The 27,595-nt window shown below is 31.8% G+C and overlaps 1 protein-coding gene across 2 annotated transcripts; it reads right to left on the reverse strand.

Moving 5' to 3' along the window:
- Positions 1-4,349: 4,349 nt before the first annotated feature.
- Positions 4,350-27,595, reverse strand: LOC143911422 (uncharacterized). 2 transcript variants are annotated; one of them, XM_077430310.1, is made up of 3 exons: positions 11,255-12,351; positions 7,573-7,681; positions 4,350-7,499 (listed from the first exon to the last, which is right to left on the reverse strand). In XM_077430310.1, exons 1-3 carry the CDS (start codon positions 11,271-11,273, stop codon positions 5,435-5,437), a joined length of 2,193 nt encoding a protein of 730 aa, XP_077286436.1. In that variant the 5' UTR covers positions 11,274-12,351; the 3' UTR covers positions 4,350-5,434. The 2 variants fall into 2 exon arrangements, with proteins under 2 accessions (XP_077286436.1, XP_077286437.1); XM_077430311.1 differs by lacking the exon at positions 11,255-12,351 and adding an exon at positions 27,189-27,595 and having other exon boundaries at positions 4,427-7,499.

Genomic DNA, 27,595 nt, shown 5'->3' on the forward strand with positions numbered 1-27,595 from the left:
AAAGAAATGCTTAGTTCAATAAATTGTATATATATAATATAATTTTAATTAAAAATTTCAATATGTAATATTAGCAATAAGTGAAACTGCAAGCTCGAACTGTTTTTCAAAATTACAGTTCTTAAATACGAATATGACATATTAAAATACATACATATGTATATGTATTGTACATTTAATATGTATGTATGTACAAAAGAGTAGTGGTCAGAATATCGGTCTATTATGCATATCATAAATTTTCAAGACATTTTTAAAAAATTTGCTCGAAAAGCTTTTTATAAAATTTCAGACTTACATATTATATCAATACATATATCATACAAGAGTTATCATTAAAATTTAATATTTTATTAAAAGTTGAAAATTATAATATTACAGTAAAATATCATTTTGTAGTTAAAATTATATTTATATTATGATAATAATGAAATTTTTTTCTATATTTGAAATATTTTTATTGATATTTGACATAAAACTATTGTATTTCTTAACTGGATAAGACAATTTCTCAAAATTTATATATTTAAGTGGTTTTTAAAATAAGTATTTTTATCTAATTATTATATTTTTGTTTTGTAATTTCAGAACAAAAATATTTTTTTGTTGAAAAAAAATTACGTTATGAATGCTTTTATTTTACTACATATGTATATCTAAATATAATGGTGCCTGAAATGGTGTAAGAGAGAAAGCAATAAAATTAACTAATGATCTTTAAAAAATATTTTTTTAAGTAATAATTAAAAGTATATTGATTAAATATCAAATGCTTTGAAATTGTTTTTTCCTCTTTTTTTCTTATTTGATAAAAATCATTATCCATCAGCCTTTTGATGTCTTCCTGTTATCAGAATGAAATAAAAAAAAATTAGACACATGTATGTGTCTTTTCATAAAAATCATATAAAAAAGTTTAGTATTAAGTGTTTCCTGATTCCTTACTATTAACAAATAATACATTAGTTATTATTGATTGTGTGTGCAATCGTTAAATAAAAGACAGTGCAATTTTTCGGTGTTTAATGGATAGTTAGCCTGTATACGTGACGAAAGCCTTATCTCGGTGTCGGACTTCTCTTAATTATATAAATAAAAATAAAACAAAACGAGAAAAGTTTACTCGAAACTTTCTAAATTATGAAATGTAATTTTAAAAATTTGTATTATTTAAATTTGTACATTTAACATACTGGATGCACGCAACAGAATTGTTTTTAATAATTGCTTATAATGTAAAAAATACGTAGTTGTTAACATAAAATTATATTAAGAACCGTAGAGTGCTTAATATAAGAAATCGAAAAAATATTTAATTTTAATAGTTAAAATGTAATATTTAAAAATATTACTTACTCATGTTTTAGACAGCGAAAGTGATATCGTAGCTAAGTTTAATTGACTTTGTAGTTTAAAGATTCAATATTGTTCTGTATGATTAAATTTTCGATTAAAATTTCATTTAAAATTTTAAACCTGTAAGTTTCTACATACATATACATACATATGTATTTCAATAAAGTAACGTCTAAATTAAAATTTCCATTATAATACATGTAGATTCACTATGATCAACTATCAGTTGTTTTTTTTTTTGTACTAAATCTATTAATGAAAAACCAATAGTTGAAAATTTTCCCAGTACAAAATGAATACACATATGTATTGTATTTTCTTGTACTTGCGAGACTCGGGGCCACAGTTCGATTTAACGTTTTTTAATCGGAAATTTTTGATCTGCGTAACTCATTCAATAATATCAAAATATATTTAGTATGTTTATATATATAATATATATTTTATTAAGCGATGAAATTTGTCCGCCTTAGTCTCGAGACCAACTACAAATTAGTTCTAATTCTGACCTAATCTTTCAAGTGTTCTTCAGCGTTTCAATAGCGAGTGACGCTCATTTTTCATAATGTCATAAATATGTAAATGAAAGTACCACAAACATTACAATCATAATATATATTATATAATGTATCCCCCAATAATACTCTTTAAAGTATATTTAGTTCGAAACTTACTGTATATAAATTTAATATAAAAAAAATTGTTTTAATGTGAAAAGAAAAATGTATATATTAGAGACATGAAACTACGTATGTATGTAAGTTTGAATTTTTTTATAATGAAATCAAACCTATTAAATATATCTACATATTATATATAATATAAATATTGTTTCAATAATGATATACATACTAAATATTACACTGTTTTTTCAACGATTTTGAATTCAAATCGGCAAAATAACACTTATTGTTATTTAATTACAATTACTTTTTATTAAATGTAATTAAATTTTTTTCTATAAATTTTAATGACATTTATCAGTTTTAAAAGTTTATTTTTAAGTAGATGAAAATACATATAATATAAAAATAAGTTTTCTTTTTGTGTATGAACTTTGTAAGAACTATTTTTATAAAACAATTTAACAGCAAATTTTACTATACCTACATTGCTGGGAATAATGGCCTATTCAAATTCAAATTTTTCATTCTTAAGCCTGTTTATGTACCTATGAACGTATATTATTCATAGATCACGAATATCATATAAAGAAATATATGTATATTACCTTCGTAATTTTGTAAAAACATATTATTTTAAACCTGTTTTTTTTTAACTTTTAAACATATGTATTTTAAATATTATTATTGTATAAAATTTGTAAATTTTCAAAATAATATTTGATTTCGCTGTATATATTTGCCAAACACTAAAAAAATGATAAAATATAATTAAAAATAATATAAAATTTTACGAAAGCTAAAAACATATGTATTATATAATTAATATTAATTAGAAGTCGCCGGAAATTTACCAGAAAACTTTTCGAAAGCTGTCATAGACATATATTTATTTTCCTCTATAATGTATTGGCATCAATTATGTAGATAGATATTTTTTAGTCTTATCATAACCGAAATTTAGTATTTGAACTTACTTTCAACGTAAACTACATACATATCAATGTAAATACGTTAATGCTGTTTTGACAAAATAAATGTTTCCGACATTTTTTTTTATTTTAAACCAATAACGTATGTCAAAATATATTTTTTCACGATCAATGACGCTTTTCAAGTAATAACGGCCAATATTAGATTTAGATCTTTTGTGCCTCACTTCATAATTTATGCCACTGTGATCGTAATGTAATAATAAAAATATAACTATTATTAAATTAATAATACTCCTATTTGCTGAACTATTAGAAACGTGCAGGACTTGAGGTGAATTGTTTTCTCCCATATTTTTAAACAAGAAAAGAAGATAGATATTTAGAACCATAATCATTCAGATGCATTATATAGTGTTGAATTCATCTCAGATCCAATTTCTCTTCTTTTCAAAATTTTTGGGGTCTTCTCATTCCTACCAGTTAGTGGAGGATATGAGATATTACCGTACATAGATATGAAAATTTTTCTTCCACCTCAAGCACTGGCCATATACAATGTGTTTGCATTTGGATTAAAAAAAATCGAATTTATTTATTATCGTACAAATAACGTAGCTACGTATATTATTATTACTTCAAAATTAAATATAATATTATAATAAAATATCAATACCACAAAATCTATTCCAATTTCATTATACCTCATACTATAGGTATTCTTCTATTGAATTTTAATATTCTATGCAAGCACATTGTATATTTATAGAGTGTTACCGAAAGCTCAGAATAAGTGAGTTGCATGCTATGAGAAACCGTCTCTAGATTAGTCATAATTTGTAAGTGAATTGAAATTTGTATCACTTTTGGACTCAATGAAAATGTACATCGTTATGACTCTGTATCTATTATAAATAATGAAATTGAAAGTCATCATTTTGCTGTAAAAGTTTGTTATTATATCTTATAAAATTTGAATTCTTCAAAATAAGGAGAGTAATTATTGTGGTTAGTGTTTAAGGAATACTTTTGAAAATATTTTGAACCAATGAATAGTTTATGAAATGTTACACTCACACAGTATTTTATCACGTGCACAAGCAATTTTATTAAATAATAAATTTGCTTCTCACCTTTGTTAGAAGCATATTTATATATTATAGTATATTAATTTTGTTTGTCATTTACTTTTATATATATATATATATATATATATTTATGTATGTATGTATGTATGTATACCTAGATACTATTTTTATTTTGATAATTAAACTTAATTTGTATTATTTAAAACTTACGTTTATATTGTTTTATTCTTATTACATCAAATGATTAATAAATCATTGGAATGAAACACATTTTTATTAGAAACTTCGTGAGTTCTGACCGTTAAAATTCTTCATCCTGAAAATGTTTTGAAAGAAAAGAATTATTTTTTGCAAAACACAAACGTATTATATATATTTAAATATCTCAGTGGGAATATTGAATTATAAAGAAAACTCAAATAAAACAAAGTTCAACATTTTAGTTTACTCTCATAATTTACAAATTGCACTGTACATATAATTTATAAATCTTATGTGAAACAATTAAAGCTGTTAATTGATGAATTGTTGGACAATCATCGTGTTAGTTCAAAATACACAATGTAAAACCACTCTTCAAATCTACAATCTTCGGAGAAAAGCACTAGCTATATGTTTTTAAATGCACTTTTGACGCTATAAATTAGCATTTTCCCCTTTTCTAATGACTCTATGGGACAACATAACATGTATGCATAATTTAACAGAAATTTTTATAGTTGACATTGTTCTTATTTAACTGTGATTACTAATCGAAGAGTGGCTGCATATACATATGTAAATATATATAAAAAATCTACTAAATAATGTATTATAAAATCAAGTCTTTGGTGTCGATTCGCTAAGAACAATTTGTTAGGTCAACGTGTATGTACATTAGAGCGAATCTTATTTTTAACATTTACAAAAGTGGTCCCCCGATAATAACGAGTCATTATTTTTTTTAATATACGCTTTATTTTGTAAATGTTGATTGAAAACATTCTAATTCGCTGCTAATCAGGTAAGTCTTTAATATTTTTTTTTATTTAAACATAAACATTTGTTCGTGTACATGTGTATGTTATTTTTATTGAAAAATCGACGCGAAAATTATTTACAAAATAATAATTATTATATATCTTAAATAACAACGATGCTTTATATAAATACGAAATATAATAATGAAGGCACAACCATTTCCAGCCGCACATTATGTTATATGAACGATGCTGGGGGCAGACATATTTACATATATGTACCAGCCCTCTTAATTAATGCACAATTTCAATACAAATAACAAAAACGTAATTAAAATATTTTGAAAAATTCAAAACAATTAATTAAAATTATTAAATGCCTTTGTATTCTTGTTCACTGCGTGACGTTCTTATCGACTAAACATTGGTTGCCAATGTTGAAAAGAACTGACTAAGGATTTTGTCCCTAAACGAATCTAAGACCAATTGTTCTCTTTTGTTTGATTTTGTGGTGCTGCTATAGCCGGGGTTGTTGTTTCAGACTCATTGTTGATTGCTCCTGGTAGATAGTCTTTCCAACTGCGGAAAAGATACCTGGTAAATTTTCTCAACTGTCGAAACTTGCAATAAGTTGCACCCTCGGCTGACTCCAACTGCTGAGTTTGTATTAAAAATCCTTTTTCTTTAAAAGTTTGTTCTAGTTTCTCTCTTTGCAAGGATTTTCTAGATTTCCTCTTTCTTCTTGTTGTGTCGCTGTTGTTGTTGTTGTTGTTGTTGTTATTGTTGTTGTTGTTGCTGCTGCAGTTGTTGGATGTTGTCGGTGGTGGTGGAGCTGGAGTCGCCGTCAGTGGACCGCCATTACCAGCCTGTTGCAGACTTTCCCTGGGGAAAAATTCATATCCTCTACTAGCTTTATCTCCAGTGCCACTATAGTAACGAAAATTGCCACCAGAATCCACAGATAACATTTTCTTTTCTTGTAAACTTGGACGTGCGCCTCCAGTAAATTTGAACTTACAAATACTGACTTCTGTTGCTGGACTTGAACTAGTATCGGCCGGTACAGGGGGGATAAATATAGCTGATCGCTTTCTTTTGGTGGGTGCTGGTGTAATAGTGTTGGCTGGATTTGATGAACGTTTCGTTTTAGAACCTGGTGTAGAACTGTTAGAACTACCGGTGGGACTTGGCTGAAGTTCTGGTTCTGCAGGAGCTGGAGTTACAGTTCCGGACGTGGTTGGAGCTGGACTCCTTTCTGGAGGTACTGTGTATGTGTTATTTCCTGCAGCCAAGCCTTGATAGTATAACAGTTGAGATTGAAGTGCAAGAGGGTGTACGAATACTCCAGCGTTAGGCCAATATACGTATCCACCAGGTAGTGCACTTTCTTCTTCTTGTTTTTCTAGAGGACTTGTTGTACTACTCGAAGATGAAGCTTCCTGTAATGCTTTTTTAAAATCGGGCATATTCATTTTGAGTGCAGGGCTCAAGCACTCAGACGTACTAGGATTTAAGTCATCTAAGTTGAATTCAGCTTCTAGCTCTTCATCTGGCTTTTCGAGTGGTTCTGTTTTAGGCTCAACTGCTTTGGCATAAACGTTGCCATGTTTACGTAATAGTCTAATTTTTAAATTGTTCAAATCCCTAACACACAAATTTAGCGGCTCAGCATCAGACGTTGGCGATGGTGATGACAACGCTGGTGATGGAATCGACGTTGATTCGCACTCAACTGTCGGATGTGCAGATTTGTTCTTTTTTCCTCTGGTTTCTTTATGTTTTTTGGTCTCTTGCGAGAGACGCTTTTCTAATAAACTAGATATAATTTTATTTTGGAGATCAGTGCGTTGCTTACTGGGTGCTAACATAACGTCGCCCCTGTCTAAACGTTCCTGTTTAACTGACAGGCTCTTGTCAAAACTCGTACTTGTTGAGCTAAGTCTCTCGTCCACTAAATGACTAGGAGTTCCCGGGAATATTGTGCCGTAGTTTTTGTATATCAGATGACATATGTCGGCTTTTTTGGGCTTTCGTCCTCGGCGAGGCTTGGAATTGTTCAAAGTCATCTCTCCCATATAGGGCAGGTCTCGATAGTTGAGCACTTTGACGCCAGGCGAGGGATTTGAGGTAGCTGCAGGTGGAGTTCGACGACGACGGGTCGTAGTGGAAGATGCCGAAGTCGTCGTCGTCGTCGATGTTGGCGTAGACGTAGCACTGCTCTTCTGTATTTCATTTTGAATACTGGTTATCCTCTGTAACCAGTTGTGTATGGATTCGTTGGGAAGTTGGCTTGCCTCGTACAGCGACGTCTGTTTGATCTCCGTTTGGGCAGACTGTTGGGTTGTGCTGTTCGATTGGGCGGCCATAGAAGGCCTAGCCTTGTTGAGGCTGGCCTCGTAATGGTCCAGGTACTCCGGAGGTAGAGCTTGGTGGTGAAATTTGAGTTTCCACTGCTGCTTGCGACGGCCGCGGGAAGATTTAGTAACTTCTGGCGCACCACCCGCCGGGCATACTATACCCTTGCCTTCGTGGAGCGTAGACCTGAAATCGAAAAAAATCTACCTTTATCCTATTCTATATGATTTTTAAATTCACAAAAATAAAATCAACTCACTGTAAGAAGTCTTCTGGCGTCCAGGAAGGTAATTCTCTTTTGACTATGTCTAGGGTGGGGCTCGCTCCCGCGCAATCCCGCTCTTTGCATGACTCCTGCATGCCTCCACCTGCAAAGATTGAAGGCAAAATTGAAAAATTTTAATAAGTCATTGTTATTTTCCATCTCGGATGGTATATTCGCGAGAGTCGCTGTAACGCAATAGCGCTGCCAAATACGGCAAACGGCACAAAAAATGCAGTTCACGTGGGACGCTGGATAATGGCATGTAAATGTCCGTAACGCCCTTCGATGATATCATATTGCGGATTCGAGCCGAATGATACATTTAGAGACGAGTGTGTGTGCGTTGTACGTACCATCCGTCTATCCGTTCATCTCTGTAGATGGCGAATCCCCTTAAAAATTGTACGTATTGTACACCGGATGCTGTGGGGGCGAGCCGCATGGACAACGTGACCAATTTATTATTTCGCCTATCTCTTGCCCAAAGACGAAATCGCCAAAAGACATGATCCAATTAGGAGCTAAATTTGTAGGTGGAAAATCCTTATGAGAATTCTACATTGGGATGATTTACTTTTGTATTTATTTATTGACCCCCTAAAAATATTCGATGTCGAAAAATAATTTCTAAATTTTAAAATAGAATTGGACAATTGTGAAATTGAATATTTGGATATATTTTTAGCAAATACATACTACATATACATTACAATATTAACTATCAATTAATGAAAATACATATGTACATATATTTCCAATCGAATCGCTTGTATTAGTCGATTTTCATACAGAAATTTAAGAAGAAAAAAAACACCAAATCCGTGAAATTGCCTATTGCGTGTAATCGGCAAAAAAATTCCGAATGCATGAAAAATGCAAGCCCGTTGCCGAATTCACACATTCGGCAAATTCTTTGCTGATTACGTATAATCGGCAAATTTCCACATTTCCATACATTTGGGCGGTGTGGCCTAGGGTTATGTCCCGAGACGTGTGTAATTAAATTAAATATTAGTAAGTATAAAATACTGACTATTAACATATTGATCAAAATGTATAAAAATAGCAATAATGTATGTATAAGCCATATGAGATAATCGAAACGTATGCATGCACTCATATTAAATATAATATGAAAATTAAACTAAGTTGAAAATCCTTATTCAACTGTCACTTTGACAGTTGGATACACATTGCCGAGTTCGCGCAAAGAATTTGACGAATGCGTGAACTCGGCAACGGACTTTTTTACGCATTTGGCAATTCTCTTGCCGATTACACGTAATAGGCAATTTAACAGATTCGACGTAACATATGCATAAAGTGTACGCATATTATATGTAGCATTCAACATGTAAAAGTTTTTATTATTACTACTACGATAAATTCCTTGGTAGCTGTAAAGTAATTCGGATGCTCTGAAACTATTGCTTGAAAACATTTTTTCAATTTGACAAAAATCTTTCATGTATATGTATATACAAATTAGTCGTAAAACGGAGATCGTCAAAGCGTTGGCAGAGATCATCACAGGAAAGTCGTATAGAGGAAATTTACTAATTTAACAGTTTTCGTTCCACCTATGTATTTTCACATACAGGAAAACGTCAATTAACATTAATAATAAACGTCAATTAACGCCCAAATATAAAACATAAACAGTTTTAATTATAATGAATATTTATCACATCTAATCGTTATTGATAATTACGAATGTCGATTGAAATTGAATTGATTGATGTTATTCGACTGAATTCGGTTTTGACGTTTCGCAAACATTGATGAATAAACACGTTGCCATTTTAAAACGTATTTTTTATAATACTTCAAGAGTATCAAAGATCAATTTTTGTTGTTTTGACATAATAAAAACGCACTTGTGCCTTCTATTGTATACAATGGCGGTCATTAATCATAAATATGCGTGGGCGTTGAATTTAGCTGTTTATACGCTCACTTTAATACTTGTTTCCTATTAATATTTATTTATTATACACACTAACGCTTATAATGCATTAAATTTCGGTCTAAATTAAAACAATTACGGATCGAAAACAAGATCAATATGCTAATCCAATTAATACGTTTCTATTAAAGTAAATATTGATCTCTTGATATACACATATGTACATATGAAGTACATATTTCAACACATTTGCCTTGTATCTACCATATAACGTTTAAGCTTGTTTAAATATTGTTTTAAAATATATTCAGTGTATATATTTACAAATATTAAGATATTTTAGATCTGTGATTCACAATTTTTTTGGTCATAATTTTGTTGCGATATTTTCCTTGTTTATTTTATTGAATAATTACATTCGCTGAGGGACTATTGAGATTCTGCGAAAAGCCGCGAAAAATTTAGCATTAGGTTGCACTTTTCTCTTCGACACAATTTCCCAGAAATTCGCCTGAAACCTCTAAATCTGGGTCGCCTGAAAATACTAGACGAGCTATACGCGAAGTCGTTTCCTTCTAATTTAGTTACCATGACTAAGTTACATTACGAATCTGCCTTCGAATGTTAAAACTATGTAAATACCTCAACGGATTATTTATAAATCTTCCGGGTCGCTCCGTCAATAAGTGCCATATAAAGATCAACTTCGTCGAAAACGATCGTTTTCATTTTAAAACTGTATATGTATATTATAATCCCTAGATAAATATTCACACGAATGCGTTCGAACGTTCACACTGAACCTTTGACCTTATTTTTGTCACGTAAATTTAACGATAACCTCAATTTGCATTGCATTTGTGCATTCACTTTCTATATGCATACTAATAATGTTATGTTATCAAATATACATAGTGTCATAACAGCACAAATATTATAATAATTATATTATTCACTTGATGTAATTCTTTAAATCGTCGTATTATCTTAGAAACATTATATTTTAACAGCAAAAGTTCACGTACAAAATACCCTGAACTATTAATTAGCATGTAAATAAGTTAAAATTGCTTTATTGTGTAATACAAAAACAAATATTTGATTGAGTATAATATGATATGTTATCATTTTAATATTTTTAAAGTTCAAATATGATGACAGCCCATTTTAAGATCAATATTACTGCATTCTCACACATTTTCACTGCACTTTATTCTCAATATAAAATTAAAAACAAACGCCTTATTATAAGCATAAACAGCACAGTTATTTAAAAAGAAATCGTAGAACAAACACGTTATAAAACCATTAAAGCTTCATTTATGGTAATAAATATGATCCACAAAAACGAAAATAAAATCCAAATGTTAAACGTAAACAATTTTCACAGTGAATTAATCTAAAAAGTTGTATACACGATTATTTTACACTTATGTATGTATGTATGTACATATATGTACCTATAGGATGCCGGTCAAAACACACCCCATATATGAGCGTATTTATTGAAAAATTGAGCCCAAAAATGTAAGAAGACGCCCCAAAAATCACACATGTATTGTAACCCGGTTATTTGAGCAGTACATATGTGTGTCAAAGATCTTCGAAGCACTTCCTAGTGTGACAGAGTAAACATATGTACGTGGTGGACGAACTAGCTCAAAGGGGTGAACTTTCACATCCGGCTCGGGCCGACTATACGAAAGACGCGTAAGGGCACACACTTCCGGTTTTTTTAGGAGTGGGTGGGGGTGGGTGGAGGGGCTGTACCTCCAGCTTCCGGCAACATGGGTGCGCGTGTCGGTCGGCTGCTGGTGGCCGGTGTCCCGGTGGCGTACTGGCTCTCGAGGCGCGTCTCTCCTCGTCCCGGCCAACTTCTTAATTTGGCGCACGCGGGGAAACATGAGATTCAGCCATTTAGGGGCAGCTAGCTGGTTGGTGGTGTGTGCTCCTCTCTCTCGTTCCCGTGTGCTCACAAGCTCAACAAACTATATTTAAAAGCGCCGCCTGCGGGCCGGACCACGGCTAAATTTGAACACAATACGTACAGACGCGGACGCTCCCGGGGAGCGAGAGCACACACCGGCTCTTCCCGAGCCCACGGTCCTACTTGCCCTAAAAAATAACTCCCATAAGTATGGGAGCTGTCGAGTATGAAAATCTTGTGGCATCTGGTTGCGTCACACCCGCTCGATCTGGCGATCGGCTAGCAAAATATGCGTAGATAATGGAAATGTAGGCGCCAGTAGGATGTATGTAAGTTTTATTATTCAAGCCGTTTAAAGCTGACTCGTAAAATCCTCATTATAAAATCCACCATCTCGCTAATGAATGTAATATGAAAGACCTTTTAGAAAACGGTTGTCATGCTTTAATAGGGCTGGACAGCAGCGCCATGTCCATACAAACGTACTATACTTCTCCCTTCCTCAATTATGGCACTAGAGATTTTTTTTTAATATGCTATGGATATCCACCATTGGGGTGCATCTATCGTTTTATTTTTTTGATTAATTATTTTTTATAGGAGCTAGGAGCCGCCAAACATCTATAAAATCGCCTCTTTTTTACACCCACGAAACGAGTCCAGCGTGCTTATTTAACGGTCGATTTAAAAAAAAATACGCCGATAGATGCACAGAAAGTATCTTTCTCATACCGATGATGAAATTTTTTTAAGAATTGGTCCAGTTTTGGAGAAGAAAATAGGAGAATACGAAACCTCGATTTTGTCAATTTAAAATACGTTTTATCTGGTCGAAGCGCAACTGTCGCATTCACTCAATATATACAAACACTCAATATATATATATATATATATCGAAGAAAGGAACCGCAACAAAATTAAGGTTTCGGGTGTACAGCCCTCTTAAACCTCCCTCGCCTAAGTGGGGTATGCAAATTCCCCAATTTTAGTAATAACTACGTGGTCTTCAAAGTTATATATCCTACATTTCATGTATTCCTAGAATGAACTACAAGAAATTTATTTTAATAGATTTTGTATGATTTCGTTTAATTACGTTTCAAAGTATGATTTAAAGGCGGTAGCGATAAGTCATGTTTTTGACTGTTCGCTCGCATATTCTTGTTGATCAATGAATCAATGCGAGAGAAAGAGACAGTTATATTTTCGTAAGCTATGGTTTTCGTCGCTTTTGGCGCGTGGGTATTGAGTCATGCAGTCGACTGTTGGCCTTACCTATGTGCGTTTGTATGTTAATGCTTGCCGTTATTAACACAAAAATAGTCAAAAACATGCTATAGGACTAAAACTTTTTATGTTGATGTATAAAATGAGTAATAAGATATAAATTGAACCCATTTTTATTGAGAAAAGCTGTATTTTGATTAAAAAATACTTATAATATATAAAAATTAACTTAAAATATATAAAAATACTTACAGATTAAAAAAAAATTACAAATTTGACTATAAATGTCTCTGTGGGTGTTAACTGATATGTATTTACTTTGTATAATACTTGTATCAAATGCATATGTATGTATAACGTTTCTGGCGAGGAAAGCGCATTGGGGTTACCTGTTAGGCCTTCCTGGGATAGATTAAAAATAAATAAATAATATTATTATATACATATGTATATACCAGGAAAGCCTAACAGGTAAACCCCGATGCTGGCCAATTACAAACAATGTAGCATTTTTATTACATAAGTCGCTGAATCACGAGATTTGTCTGACCAGCAGAATTACAGATATACTCAGAAAAAAATATTTTGAATTGAGGTCAACTTACCCGATCGAAACCGGCACCTCTCGGTGCTAGGCTAAAGCCCAACCACCGAACCATGCTGCTGGCTAATAAGCGGTGGGCCTGGTTTCACCAATTCTCGTTAAATAAACTCCTCGTTTCTATACTTAAATATAATTTATCAATTTTGAATTAATTAATAATTTTATGTTTATTACAGCTACATGCATATGTATGTAATGTAGTAGCGCTTTTCAAATTGAAAAACGCGAATTCTACATATTCGTTGTATGACGGTCCTCGAGCGGTTACACGCCTCATTGCAATTTCTGTATATATACAGATTTATTTATTTATACAGCTACTGCGAAATCCATCTGGTGCAGCTAAATATAGCATCAAATATGATCCATAATTGGCTTATGTTCGAATTCCTCAGAAATCAGTGGATGTACCTAAGTGAGAAATCAGTGTACATATGTTTGTATCTAAGGTAAGAAGGTTAACTGATTGAGCCAGGCGGAGACGCAATCCCGAATCAACGTGTGAACTTATGTAGCTTCTCTTTTGGCGCTTCTCTCTCGTAAGTCAGAACTATTAACAAATATTAAAAATTAATATATATTTTTTAATATGAAGTATCTTTACTTTTCATTACATTATTAGTTTTATCAATTTGCATTTAATAAATATTAAATTAAAAGTTGAGATTATTCGTAACATAATAGTGATTTCGGAAAATGATTCTGAAATGATAACTATGATGATTCTAGCACCAAGCTAATGAGACAAGTATAGAAACGGAGAGTTCATTTAATGAGACTTGATGTTTCGCAGGGGATCCATACCTTTATAAGGTATGTATTGCAGATGATACCACTTGCTTCACGAGTAGCACCAAATCAGACCCTATTCGTAAAAATCGCGAACTTGCAGTTAAAACAATGACGGAACACTTCACTAAGTGGAAAATTCAAATTAATCAAACCAAAAAATACGCGATATTCTTAAGTGTTAGAAAACATAAACCAAGTTCACATCTGAAAATCTCCTCTGGAGAAAGTCTGAAATGACAATCAGTATAAAATATTTAGATGTAACGTTCGATAAAAGATTGAGATGGGCCCCTTCACGTTGAGGCAGCAAAATGCAAGGCGATACGTGGTTTATCTACATATAACACAGATTACTCAAACACAATCTGCTTTAGATCGTTGACTTTAGAGAGTCTTTAATTAACAAGTAAAATAGAAAATTATCAGTAGATAAGTAGCTGTTAAAATAGATACAAGATGTATTGTGAACATAATTTAGTAATAATAAAAAGCATTAAAAAAGTCTGTACATATAATGTATGTATATGTACATACATATTTATGTACATTAGGCTGGAGGGAAAAATGCGAATTTTTGATTTCCCACGATGGAATAGTGGAAACTTACAACATATAAAGAATAGGTTAAATAAAAAAAACATCGATTTTTAAGTGTCTTATGTCTCCAACCAATCAATTAGTCTAGACCAGCGTTTCCCAACCTTTTTTGACTCGCGTACCACTTGGTAGTACATAACGCTAAATTGTACCACCATATAAGAATGATAGTATTTCATGAAATTTGTTTTTGCAAGTGTAATTATTATATATAGTATTTGCATGGTTAAGGAATGTGAAGACAGGATACACGCAATATGTAGATCTGTTTTGGTAAGAAATTTTATGGAAAAAAAATATTTCGCGGAGTCACAATTATAATATGCTCAAAGTTTAATATATTTATCTACTATCTTGTCATACTTCTATTATTGATTGTTTTTATAAAAACACAAAATTACAAAGTACATATAATATTTTTTCTTTTCATTAAATCTCCTTACAAAATAAATTAATTGAGATCCTTGTACTTAGCTTTTTTAAATTTGGTACAAATGATGCGAGATTTACCCTTAAGTCTGGAGCTGGATTCAATATTTGTCTTATTAAAATATATGAAGAGAAAGCTCTCTCAACCAGTTCAGTACTAGTAAACAGCGACAGAAATTTAAGCGCTATGTCATAAAGCTGTTCATATTCTTCACTAATACCTAGGCAAAAATTAATAACCTTATTTATTTCGAATTCAGTTTTTAAATGCTATAATTTGAAAGTTCAATCAAGTTCTCCTTTTTCTTGGTAGCTGTCCAAAAATGTTCATTATCAAAGGGGTTTGAAATCAAATTGTTTGCTTCTTAAAGTTTGGGAAGCACTGCGTAAAATACGATTTCAGCCCTATTAAATATTCAATTATTTTTTCACGTATATCCCGAGACATATGACTCTTGTTTTCAGATAAGAAATTATGTAAAGTTTCAAATAATTCAGTTTGATCATGTTCGATACAAAAATTCCAAAAATCTAATTTTCTATTCATATGTACTTTTAATTTTTTCTGCAACATTAAAGATTATTATCGAACTGTTCTCAACTGTCAAATTCAAGTTATTTATTTATTGGAGCGTGAACGCGGTAAATTAAAAAATGCACTCCAAAATCCATGCCGGATCTGAAGAAAACGTATCGATTGCCAGATTTTCGATCATGGACTGTACATATTGACTAATTAAGATAATGTTTATTAATTACTAGTTGTTTTACCCGGCTTCGCTCAGTATTTGTAATATAAACAGCTTAACCATGGCGAATCTAATAGTAAATATTCATTTGTTTTTTAATTAAATTTATTTTAATCGAAAAAAATATATGTAATATTCAACCAATTGAATTGTCGTCATGGAAATTTTATTTTGTTTTTGAAGTTCCCAAACAAAGATACAAACTTACAAAGTCTCTTTCGAAATTATATATTAGATATAAAAAATATTTATATTTTTATGATTGTAAATCATTCATTCCTGCTTGTCCGCTATTACTGATTGTTTTTCGCGTACCACCAACCATCAACCACGTACCACCAAGTGGTACGCGTACCACAGGTTGGGAAACGCTGGTCTAGACAATAATTTTGAAAAAGTACGTTTTTTGCATATACCTTTTTTTTAGAATAATTTAATTTTTTTTACTATTTTTCCAAATAATAAACACTCAATTGTCATCTATTGCAATTTAATTGGGTCGGTTTTGATTAGTTTTGACTGATTAAAAAATGTTCAAAGTCATCGTTTTGCCGGAAACCCCCATTCTAAACGTGCCGTGCTCACAACAACTTAGTTGAGAACTTCCTTAGATCTTTATATTAAATACAAAAAATTCCGAAAAATATGACATATGTATTATGTCCAAAATGACATATGTATTTTGACGTAAAATATTATATAAATATAAAATAAAAGAAAATTCGTGAAATTAATAAGCACAATATCAACAGCTTTTGGATGAAATTCAGACTTACAAATTAAATAAAATATTAATTTGTTCCATATGTTTATAAAAATAGTAAAGATTTGCGTCTAAAACATATAACATCAAATTATTGAATCAATGGATTCGTCAACATCCCAGAAAGGTACATATGTACTTACACATGTATGCAGTATATATAATTTTGATTTTTAATGACGTTTCATTAAAATATGTATGTACATATGTACATATATGTATGTCGTTGTCATTATTTGAGTCGCTAAGTAAAAAACTATTCGATATTGAATCCTATTTAATTGTTTATATGTACATACATACATCAAGTATTCCTTGACCTTAGCAACATTTTATTTTATACTGAAACATACACATGTGCATATTCGATGTGATTCATAAATTTGTCGATTCATCTTCATTTTACAATTAGATGAATCATTTGCTTATCTGTAATCGGAACAGTTTAATCCAACTTCCATAAGTATGGTATTTTTATTAAAGATATACATTTGTAGCTATGATGTGTATTTATAAATCAAGAATAATTATAATCCAGTAGTGTGAGAAAACTATAAATATAATTTAAGAAAAAAACACTAAATTTAACTCAACTAAGCATGTGACAGAAATTTTAGCACGGCGACAAAAATTTCAATATGAATAAATTACTTATATGTATATTTAAATTAAAATTGAAGGTGCACTATTTTTTGTAGCAAAATGATCCAGAATTATAATATTTTGCTTATATTACAAAAAAAAATTTGCTTTCACCTGCATTAGTATTAAATATTCATACATACGCATGCCTAATAAATCATTGGCATTGATCGCCTTCTATTTCTTTCCTTTTAATATCAATCTATTCAATTTCTATCAAACTTTTTCTATATACCAATAAGATGCGATCCTCAACATGTCCTCGATACGTTTTCACTCAATGTATACATTAAACATAATTAATTTCATACATTTTTTCCGAATGTTTTCATAACATTTCGCTGTAGGTGTGGGAAAACTGTCACATTACTCGGATTTACGACGGATGATCTGACTGGTGTTGCATCGGTGTGAACAGACTTTACAACCTGTACCTACATACATATAGACATGTTTTTTCAAGTAAACATTGAAGTGCACATTCGTGAACGACCGACGAATATTCTCCTATTTTTAGTACGCAGTAAACAGAGCTCGCGCGTGTCTGCTAAGTGTAAAAGCTCATTCAATTTGAGGAACTCTGCTCGTCGTAAGCTCTCTTGGCACGTGTGCAACCCGATGTATTTTCGTTCGCATGATTCGACCAAGATTGTCCCATATAAGGAGCTTTTTCCCCCGCAGACGGTGTAAAGTTTCAATTTTGAATCGACTTTATTCGGACGAAAATAAATAAAAAAAATAGCCCATAATCTACATCGAAAATTTTCATTTCTCATTTTAATTATACTTTGATGATCGGAAATCAATTGTAATTAAATAAAATGTATTCTTGGTACCATTGAGATCATACTATAATAACGTTTGGTTAATGATAAATCATCTATTCTTCGTATTTAGAACAATGATAGTGATGATAATAAAACAGATAATTGAACAGTGTGATACTATATGTAGGTATAAATGTATATGTATGTATCTAACTAGTTACTAGACGTTCACATTTTTTTTTAAATGCTTTTTATTATTACGAAATTATATTCACAATACATCTTATATCTATTTTAATAGCTACTGATCTACTGATAATTTTCTATTTTACAATTTAATTTAATTTGGTTAGTAATAATAATATTATATTATTCTAATGCTAATCTACAGCATAATAGGAAAAAGAGCTCAAAAACCTATTTACAATCCTTATAAATGTTCATAATACATCTAATACATAATATTAATTAAAGACTCTCTAAAGTCGATGACCTAAAGCAGATTGTGTTTAAGTAATCTGTGTGTTATACCTGAAGGGTATAGACATTTTGTTGTAATCACCGAGACTCTTCACAAGTGTGTTAGTATGGTTATTAGTGATTCTGTCATAGAATCTATTGGTTAGTTTGTTAGTAATGTGCATGCAGTTTTTTCAGGTTAGTATACATATATGGCTGTATTATAAATTATTTTTAGGGATTTATTTTGTATTACTTGGAGCTTGGAAAGATTAGTATTTGAGGCGTTATTTCATACAGGTGAAGCATAGGTTATTAGACGTTAACATAAAATACTAATAACTTACTGGAAACACCACAGTTTCACAATTATAACACAATCTATTTTACATTCAAATTAGATCCATAATCTACCAGCTATCTTGATATATGTATATACATATATAAGTCACTGATGCAAATCTACATAATTACAACAGCTTCAATATTATAGTACGTATTCAACTTTCTTGTGTTATTTTGAGTCGTTTTCTTATTGAAACAATTTTAACATTGATTCAATTTTATGAATGTTATTATAAAATACATATTAAGATTCGTTCCTTTTATAATAATGATAATAATAAATGTTCATTCCAGACGATAGGGAGAATAGTGGAATCCCCATGGTTCATATTAAATAATATTTGGATAATACAAGTATGTAAATATAATATAATAATAATAAATGTACATATAATAATAATATTAAATTAAAAATAATAATAATAATAATTAATTATATCAATTGAAAGCCATTTTATGGCAGTCGCTGGAGTAGCTCCATCCACCGAACATACAGAGATTAGCGGGAATGAAAAGACGCGGCGAAAAGAAAACAATTTGATGATACAAATACACGACAACGTAGGGAGGCTGTTCTCATCCTGAGAAGAGCCTCAACGTGAGGCACGTGCCCTTCTACAAGGGTCTGGGTCACTGCAAGGAAAGTGACTTGATGGAAAGTCAAAAGATGGAAAAAATTAAAATCGATTCGTTGACTCGTCGTTAACGCAGGTCGAGGCTATCTATCTTTTTCATAATAATGTAGCCCTGGCACATGGTAAAGATCTTTCAAATCTCTTCGACTTTCCATTAAGTCACTTTTCTTGCAGTGACGGCCACCGCTTCTACAAATATCTGCGATACACTGGAGACCCTTTAAAGAGCCCGAAGAGAGCATAGCAGTTGTTGTATGTATAGTGTATGCTATATCATCTAAACTGAAACCGAAAACCTTGCTTTATCCTTATTATTTAAATAAATAAATAAATAATTTATTTTTTACATAATTTTAATATTTTTTCACCAAAAAGTTTCTACAGGTATATTTATACATCCATTATATATTAACGCCCATCATAGCTGCCACTACAGGTTGCCCATGGCAACATATATATATATATATTGTCAAACTTTTTTACATTTGTACCAAATACCATCATTACACTTAATGATCATACATAAAACATGAGTTGAAAACATTGTGTGACAACCCCTGCCACTATACTCTTCCACTGCTGAAACCGCTATCTATAGTAGCTCCGTCATATTTAAATGTTCCTCTTCCCAATTCATCGAGCAAAACTAAAGAGTTGATTACAGTGTGGCTCAATATTGCTACTGCTTCACTCAATTCAACCAGGAAGGTTGACTTCAGACACTACATCGCCACTGTCATTCTATCGATAAATGTCAAACTGCGCCCTTGCAAAAAAATTTAAGATTTGAAAATTGCGGAACATTCAATCTGTTGAATAAACCTTTCACTATCACTTATATTTAATACGATATTATTATATTATTTAAAAATTAAAATTTTCGTTCATTTTAATTAATTTTTATACGAAAAAAAAAAAAGACAATGCATTAATCGTTTTTCCTAGTGATTTTTCGTCACAATTTTCAAAGTAAAATAAACATCGCACTAAGTAAATACAATACAAGGTCATGTACAGAAAAAGGATTATCAGATATCGCCTTTTCTTCGAAACAGTGTGTATGGTAATGTTAGTCAATTTTCTTGAGAAATCATCAAAAGTAAAAGTAAAATGCTGCATATACATATGTATATATAAAGACAACTGAGTATTTAGAATGCAAATTTTTGATAAGATACGACGAATTAGAATTGTAATTATTCAAAATTGAAATGCGTGTGATTCTGACGTATCTCTTTCTCACATGTGCTCAAATATAGAAGAACACTGTACTTTTACTATTTTATTTTCACGGCGGTCTAAATGGTTATTTCTAACTCGTCAGCCTGTTGCACACCGAACCGGGAGACAATAGGCCTAATTTAAAAATAAACCGGACATACGATGACGGTGAAAACTTTGAGAATCCGCGATCAAAAGAAAGGCCAAAGATCGTTTTGATTTATAGAGCAATAACGAGGGTAGGCTTGCGTAATGATTTTGATTTGGAGCTTTCGCGCGGGCGTCTGTCAAACGGAGCGACTTCTCATCGTCACAAATAGTGCTTCTCTTATGTATGCTTTTTTGTATTATTTAAATTTCATTTCTCCGATTTTGAGAAACTGGTCGATACGCGTATATTAAAATAATTGTGTATAATAATATCGAAACGTCGCCCACGCTTGTTTATATCGGCGATTGATCCACATTGCTCGACGGCTCGGATTTCACCCGAGAGGACAAGTGGAGCTGGCAATTAAAGCCCACAACACTCTACGTGTAAGTGAGATTTGATAAAAAATATACATATGATGTTTAAAAAAAAATGGCGTAGTCCGTATAATCAGTTTTGTTTTCGGGTGGAAGCGACCCACGTGCTGACGATCGCTGGAGTGCAAGTTTTTCATGTGAGTGACCCCATGTTAACAGTTCTTTCCGAGAATGTGAGAATGTTCCTTTCTAGTCCTACATTGTTCAGTTTTTTTGGTTTTTCAAATGATTAATTAATCTTCCGTGTCATAGAAAGTTTTGTAAAACATAAATGTCCAAAAAAATTCTTCTATTAACTACATACTTCACATGCTTAACACTTCCATTACTGTGCTAAAAAAATCACCTAACCACTGTCGTTTGCCAGATAAACACAAAAAAAATCCGCTCGCCACAGAAACGTACAAATGTTCGTTTTAAGTTAAAATAATGGAAAATCTGTGAGGCTAATTATTGTAATCAGCTACAAAAATCATTTTATCGGGTATTATACGTCGAATAATATACAATAAGCGCAAGAAATGAAAAAATAACGGCTGAAACAGAGCCGTAATTCCAAGGCGGATATCATTATCATACTGGCCGTTGAGTGCGGCGCGTTCTGAATTCCCCCTCTCTCTCTCCCACGTGTACAAGGGACTTCCTGCGAAAATAAATATTTCTATTGATATTGATCAATGCTTTTATTTCGTAATGAAATAACTCGTATCATAGAGGTTTCGATGAGGAATACATAAAAATGAATACCTGCATTCGGTATATTTGGAGAAATAAAATAAAATAAAAATCCTGGTCACTATCCATCACAGTGCGGTAAGTGTTAATATCGTTGTTTTCCAGGGGCGTCATTTCAGCTTTTCCCAGTGGGGGCAAAATTTTTGACCAGTAAGGAATGAATAGTCCCGTTCAAATCTAAGGGGGGTCGCTGCCCACCCCAACCCCCTTCAAATTACCCCCTGTTGTTTCCCGATACGATTGAAGTTCAAATAGAATGTCTTTAACACATTTATAAATTATTATTAAATAAACAATAAATTGATTTGAAGTTTCATTCCTGCTCTTAGTACAGACTGAAAATATTTATTATACCACCTTAAATTAGATGCATGTTTTGCGGAATTTAAAGAATATTTAAAATTAATAAAGATAATCAGTTTAAAGGTATAATTTGCGGGATTTAAAGAATATTTAAAATTTAAATTTGACAAATTTATGTTATTAGTTAACTAATTCTTTCATTAGAAATATGCGCTAATATATTTTATTATGATTTAAGAGATCAACATATGTACATACCTACATATATATAAATATATATGTATATAAAAACCGGAAGTCAAATTTTTCACATTTGTTCGAATCGCTTTTTACATTTAAACGAAATTTATTTTGGAAAATTGATAAATCTTCAACGCATCAATTTTAAAAGTTTGTGATATGGAACTTATAGTAAGAACACACTCAAAAGTGTGTTCGTGATTTCCAGTTGTGATGGGCGAATCTTCATGTCATTATTAATTCGTACGATCATATTATGTTTGAAAAGTATGGGAATCAACCTTTTCGATACCGTCAAACGTACATATGTCAACACAACGATAAGATATCAGCGAAAACAATATATCTATATGTTACAGTGAAAGAATCTTTCAAGAGAAAATATATTTTCACCAATTCAAACAGTTAAAATGTATCAAACAATGAATTTACAACGTTTAACTCTATAAATTTAACCCTAACAACCCAATCTGAAATGAATAGGTCCAACCCTACTTAACACCTATCCTAACCCTTAAATAATACCAACCCTAACAATCTAATCTTAAATTAATAAAACCAACCCTGAAAATGTAACTGGTTAAGATTTCACTGAAACGTGAAACTTATCATTTCACTGTGACATATATGTATATGTACTATCTTTCGTATATATATGAAAATTTTATATATGAAAATCCGTTTCGGTCAAACTAAGATCGATCGATCAGAGTAGGTCTGTCTAGATGAGACTTAATTGAGCTGATAGGGCAATTATACCGATGAATGATATCGACTATACCAAAAGGAAGAAGATAAATTACAGAAGGGCTTCAAGACAGTGATGTGGTAAGAACATGAGGATGAATAAATTGAACGAAGTGATGCTCTGTATATGTAGGTATCCATATGTATGTATGTAATTGCTAAATACAATAGAAACTGCGTATGAAATAGTATGATTAAGTCTTAAAAAATAAGACATGAAAAAACACATAATAAATTCAACAGGAAAAGACTAATCAAACAAAAGAAATTTTTTTTTTTTTTAAATAATTTTGATTTTTCCAAGTACATACATATGATCAATTGTTTTGCAATATGCCTAATAGGTCAGGTAAATAAATAAAATTCGGCTAATTTGTGGGTTTTGAAACGGCCTTGAATTATTGTCGTATGTACACAATAGCTTAAAAATATGGTCATATTCCTTTCTGGTCTAAATACACAGCATCCTTCGCAACTCGTTGCCCCCGCTTTGTCGCCACATCTGGCTTTACCTCTTTTTTTACTCCTCCTATGTACGTATCTATTTTTTTTGTTTTATTTTTATTTTTAAATTATATCTACTAATTAACTGCGACCTCCACTCGAGCGAACGTTCGACAATTTTATCTCACACAAAAATACGTCAATTTTTTTTCAAACCGTATGTATGCAACTGTTACGCATATTACTCAAATGCACGAGCGGTTTTTCACGCTTTTCCGACTATTTTCACGCCAATGAATCACAGTGTGAGCGTTGAGCAATGTTTACTTTTCGTATCATCTCCGATTCCTTAAACGCCAGAAATAGTTACAGACGACATTTCACTTTTAGATTTGACCATTTTGGGATTCTACGGTAATACCAAAAAGCTTAGTATATTTACTTTGGATACAGGAATTTATTAAAAACCACACCTGAAGATGATTCTATCGATGAGGATATAATCATTGGCTATATTTTAGTAATTTGGCAAGCGATTTACTTTCAAGCTCCTTATTCATCATCATTAATGAACGCCCACCGTCTAACATAGGACTTCCAGACACGTCTGAACTCCTTCCTGTCGTAAGAAAGGTATTTTATTACATCACATCATTTTGATTGTATGCATCATATAGTTAAGCTTCAAAAGATTGTTAAAATTCAAGCGGTACATTCGTAATAACTTAGGTATTTCACCTGGACTGGATTCGTCGAACTCATACCGGTCCGAAAGCGAATAGACCTCAAGTCGTAACACACGCATCATTATTACAATGCAGGTGTGTTTTCAGTGTAAATAAATGTTACGAAACGTGTTTCGATAGAGGAATGCGCATCTCGTTGATGACTACTTGGACCGAGAGGAATAAAGAGGAGACACTAATCTTCGCCCACGCACAACTCGATATTCCGTTTTCGCGCTAGGTAGGACAAAAAATGCAACAGAAAAAGTGCGAAAGCTGAAATTTTGCCAGGAAGTATATTCCAAAATAATTAAAGATCTGTCCAGTTAAAAATTGCTTGTTTTGCCATGAATACTAGTTGACCCGTGCGAAGATTGGGTCAAATTTGAAACGTCTTATCTCGCGCTTGTTCAAATTTTACCAGTTTAATGTATTGCTGGAATGTGGACACTATAAAATTAATTTATGGATGTAAAAGGCAAATCGTTCTATTTGCATTTAATGAGCGTCCGTGTAAATCGAAAGCGTGGGTGTTTAAATTCGAAACCTGAAATAATAGCTTCAGAATCAACGCGATAAGAGTTTTAGCAATCCGTTTACAATTCCGGTAAATAAATTTAACTGTAGACAAATTAGTGATAGAAAGTGAAGTACACTGACAATTATTTGTAAATATACAATTTGCTGAGGATTATGACTCCGTCATGATCTATTGAGTGAAATCATTAATTGAACTCGGAGTGACTAACTACATAGTATAATATATGGTGTGTAGTAACTAACCTTTTGAGTGCAATTGAAAGGTTCCGCTTATTTCGAGATCCGCTTGGGCGCAATAAGAATAAATTACAGGTATTATTATTAAGTGAATTTATGCAATTGAGTGAAACCGTGAGATCCGTGAACCGATGACCATGTAGGCACTATGTCAATTCGGCATATAAAATTTTGCGCAATTGTATATTTACTTTGTGGTGAATTTCCCTTTTTCCTTTTTTAGGTGGATTTTAGGTTTTTTAATTTATTTGCTGATAAATTTAAATTTGCGTAACTTTATTTTAATCGTCTTTTTTGTAAAATTTTTTGTAATACACAAAAATAAATAGTCAGTAATTAACTTGAAATTTCGTCAAAAGTTTACTTGCGTACGTATTTTGTTATGTAAGATCATCGTTTGAATGTTTAAATTTGCATCTATCAGTTTAGTGATTAGCATATTATAATAAGCATTATCTTAATTAAATAAATATTCCTATTTAAAATTTCAGTCATTCTTTTCGCAATATAATTGTAACAATAAAATTGAACCTAGAATTTCATACATTGCCAATATATATGAGCCGTTATAATTGAAAGTGGCATAAGTCCACTTTTCTTCATTTCATAAAATATCTCGCAAACATTTGCGTTTAACAAAATTTAATAAAATAATGGTGGCTTGTATTACGTTTATTTTGCTTTTCCAAGATTCTGGACATATCGAATCGAAATAAGTGATATCAATTTGTGAATTAAGTCAAACAGAAATAGTGTTTTTGGAACTGACAATTGGACTTCCACCACTTTGAAATATAACGGCTCATATACATATTCAAAGAAATCATAGAAATTCATTAATTATATTATTATTGATATTTATATTCATTTTTCATTGTATTGTTTCAAAGCTCTAATTTATTTCAACGTAAAATTCGATGAGTTTTTGTGCTTCGTAAAATATCATGTCGTACTTTTATCGAGATTTTTTGCACAAATTCAGTATTTCAATAATTAAATGTAGGTACGTAGTGCGAATAAAATATTCACCAAATTGTCATCCTGCTGAAATCCAAGCCCTTTCCGAATACTGTATCTATATTTTACCACAAAGTGACATTTAGGTACAAAATATTACATTTTTAACTTATTTATCATTAATATACCCTATTAATACATATGAAAATGTATCAGTAACATATTTGATGAAAAGTTCAACAAACTCCATGCATCGAGTCACTAAATTCTTAAAAATTCAGATAATTTTTGTGCTAAATTGTATACATGTATTTTTCACACAAAATTATTCTAGTCAATCTGTATATACAAAAGTATGAAAGTAAATATGTATATCTACATATGTATACTGTTTGTACTTACATATGTAAAGGTTTGTAGGGAGCTTTTTTTGTAAGAGAAACTTTTAAAATTTTTATTAATTCATTATGTTTACATATACATATGCAGAATTTCATTTATTTTCAAACTATAATAGTACTACATAAATTTGAAAAACAAAAAAAAAATTCAATTGTTTAAGCTGTTTACGTGATATATTAAAAACTAGTGAATTTACCCGGCTTCACTCGGTATTTGAAATATAAACCGCATTAACATTGCTAATCTAAAAGTACATAAGCATTTTATTCAATTTATATTTTAATATTCATTTGTTTTGTTATTACATTTAACGTCACGGATTCTATGAGGCAAAACATACATGCATACAAAGTCTCTTTCGAAATTATATATTAGATAAGTTATGTATGTAAGTACTGAAAAGCATATATTTCAATATGTGCTTATTTATAATTTGCTTACATTCAGTTCAAAACGTGTCAGCCATTTTATTACTATGTGCATATGTATATATAATAAAAATAAACAAGGTGAACTTTTACTGTAAGGCCTTTTAAAAAGGCGAAGGTTAGCGAGAGTGTGTATTAATTCAAATAAACAAAGCATCCCAATAGTGACGTCATAACAACATTGACATATCCTCATAGACAGTGGCGCGCTCTGCCGCACAAACAGTCGAAGCTTGGCACGCTAATTGTCGTTAAACTTACGATAAAATTTTCATCCATATCAGCACGCATTACGGCTGAAAAGCTGAGCGCACATCCAAACGACACTGGGCCGGCTATGGGCATGAAAGTGCACGAGTTTGGGCCGCGTCGTCGTCGCAGCGCTCCCCTGTCACTTCCGGCCCGCGAAATTCGAATTTGGCGCGAAAAACCACTCGCACACACCACTCACATGTTTCGCGGCGATGCGACGGACGCGCACTGTTTTCCGGTGCGAGTTCTCGACTAAACTAATTTATGGCGGCGCATTAAAGCCGCCGCTCGCCTCAGACTTTACCTTATTATGGTACCAAATCCCACACATATTCGCCAAACCGGAGGCGAAGCACACGGTGATCGCGCGATCTGTGCAACCCAACCCCACCTGCACCTCTGAGTGCACTTGCACT

This window comes from Arctopsyche grandis, chromosome 4 (assembly GCF_051622035.1).
Source record: "Arctopsyche grandis isolate Sample6627 chromosome 4, ASM5162203v2, whole genome shotgun sequence".
Lineage (NCBI taxonomy): Eukaryota > Metazoa > Arthropoda > Insecta > Trichoptera > Hydropsychidae > Arctopsyche > Arctopsyche grandis.

Coding starts and splice junctions, on each gene's coding strand:
- LOC143911422 (XM_077430310.1), bottom strand. Junction 7,500..7,572: donor ACGCCAGAAGACTTCTTACA/GTGAGTTGATTT, acceptor TTTCGATTTCAG/GTCTACGCTCCACGAAGGCA.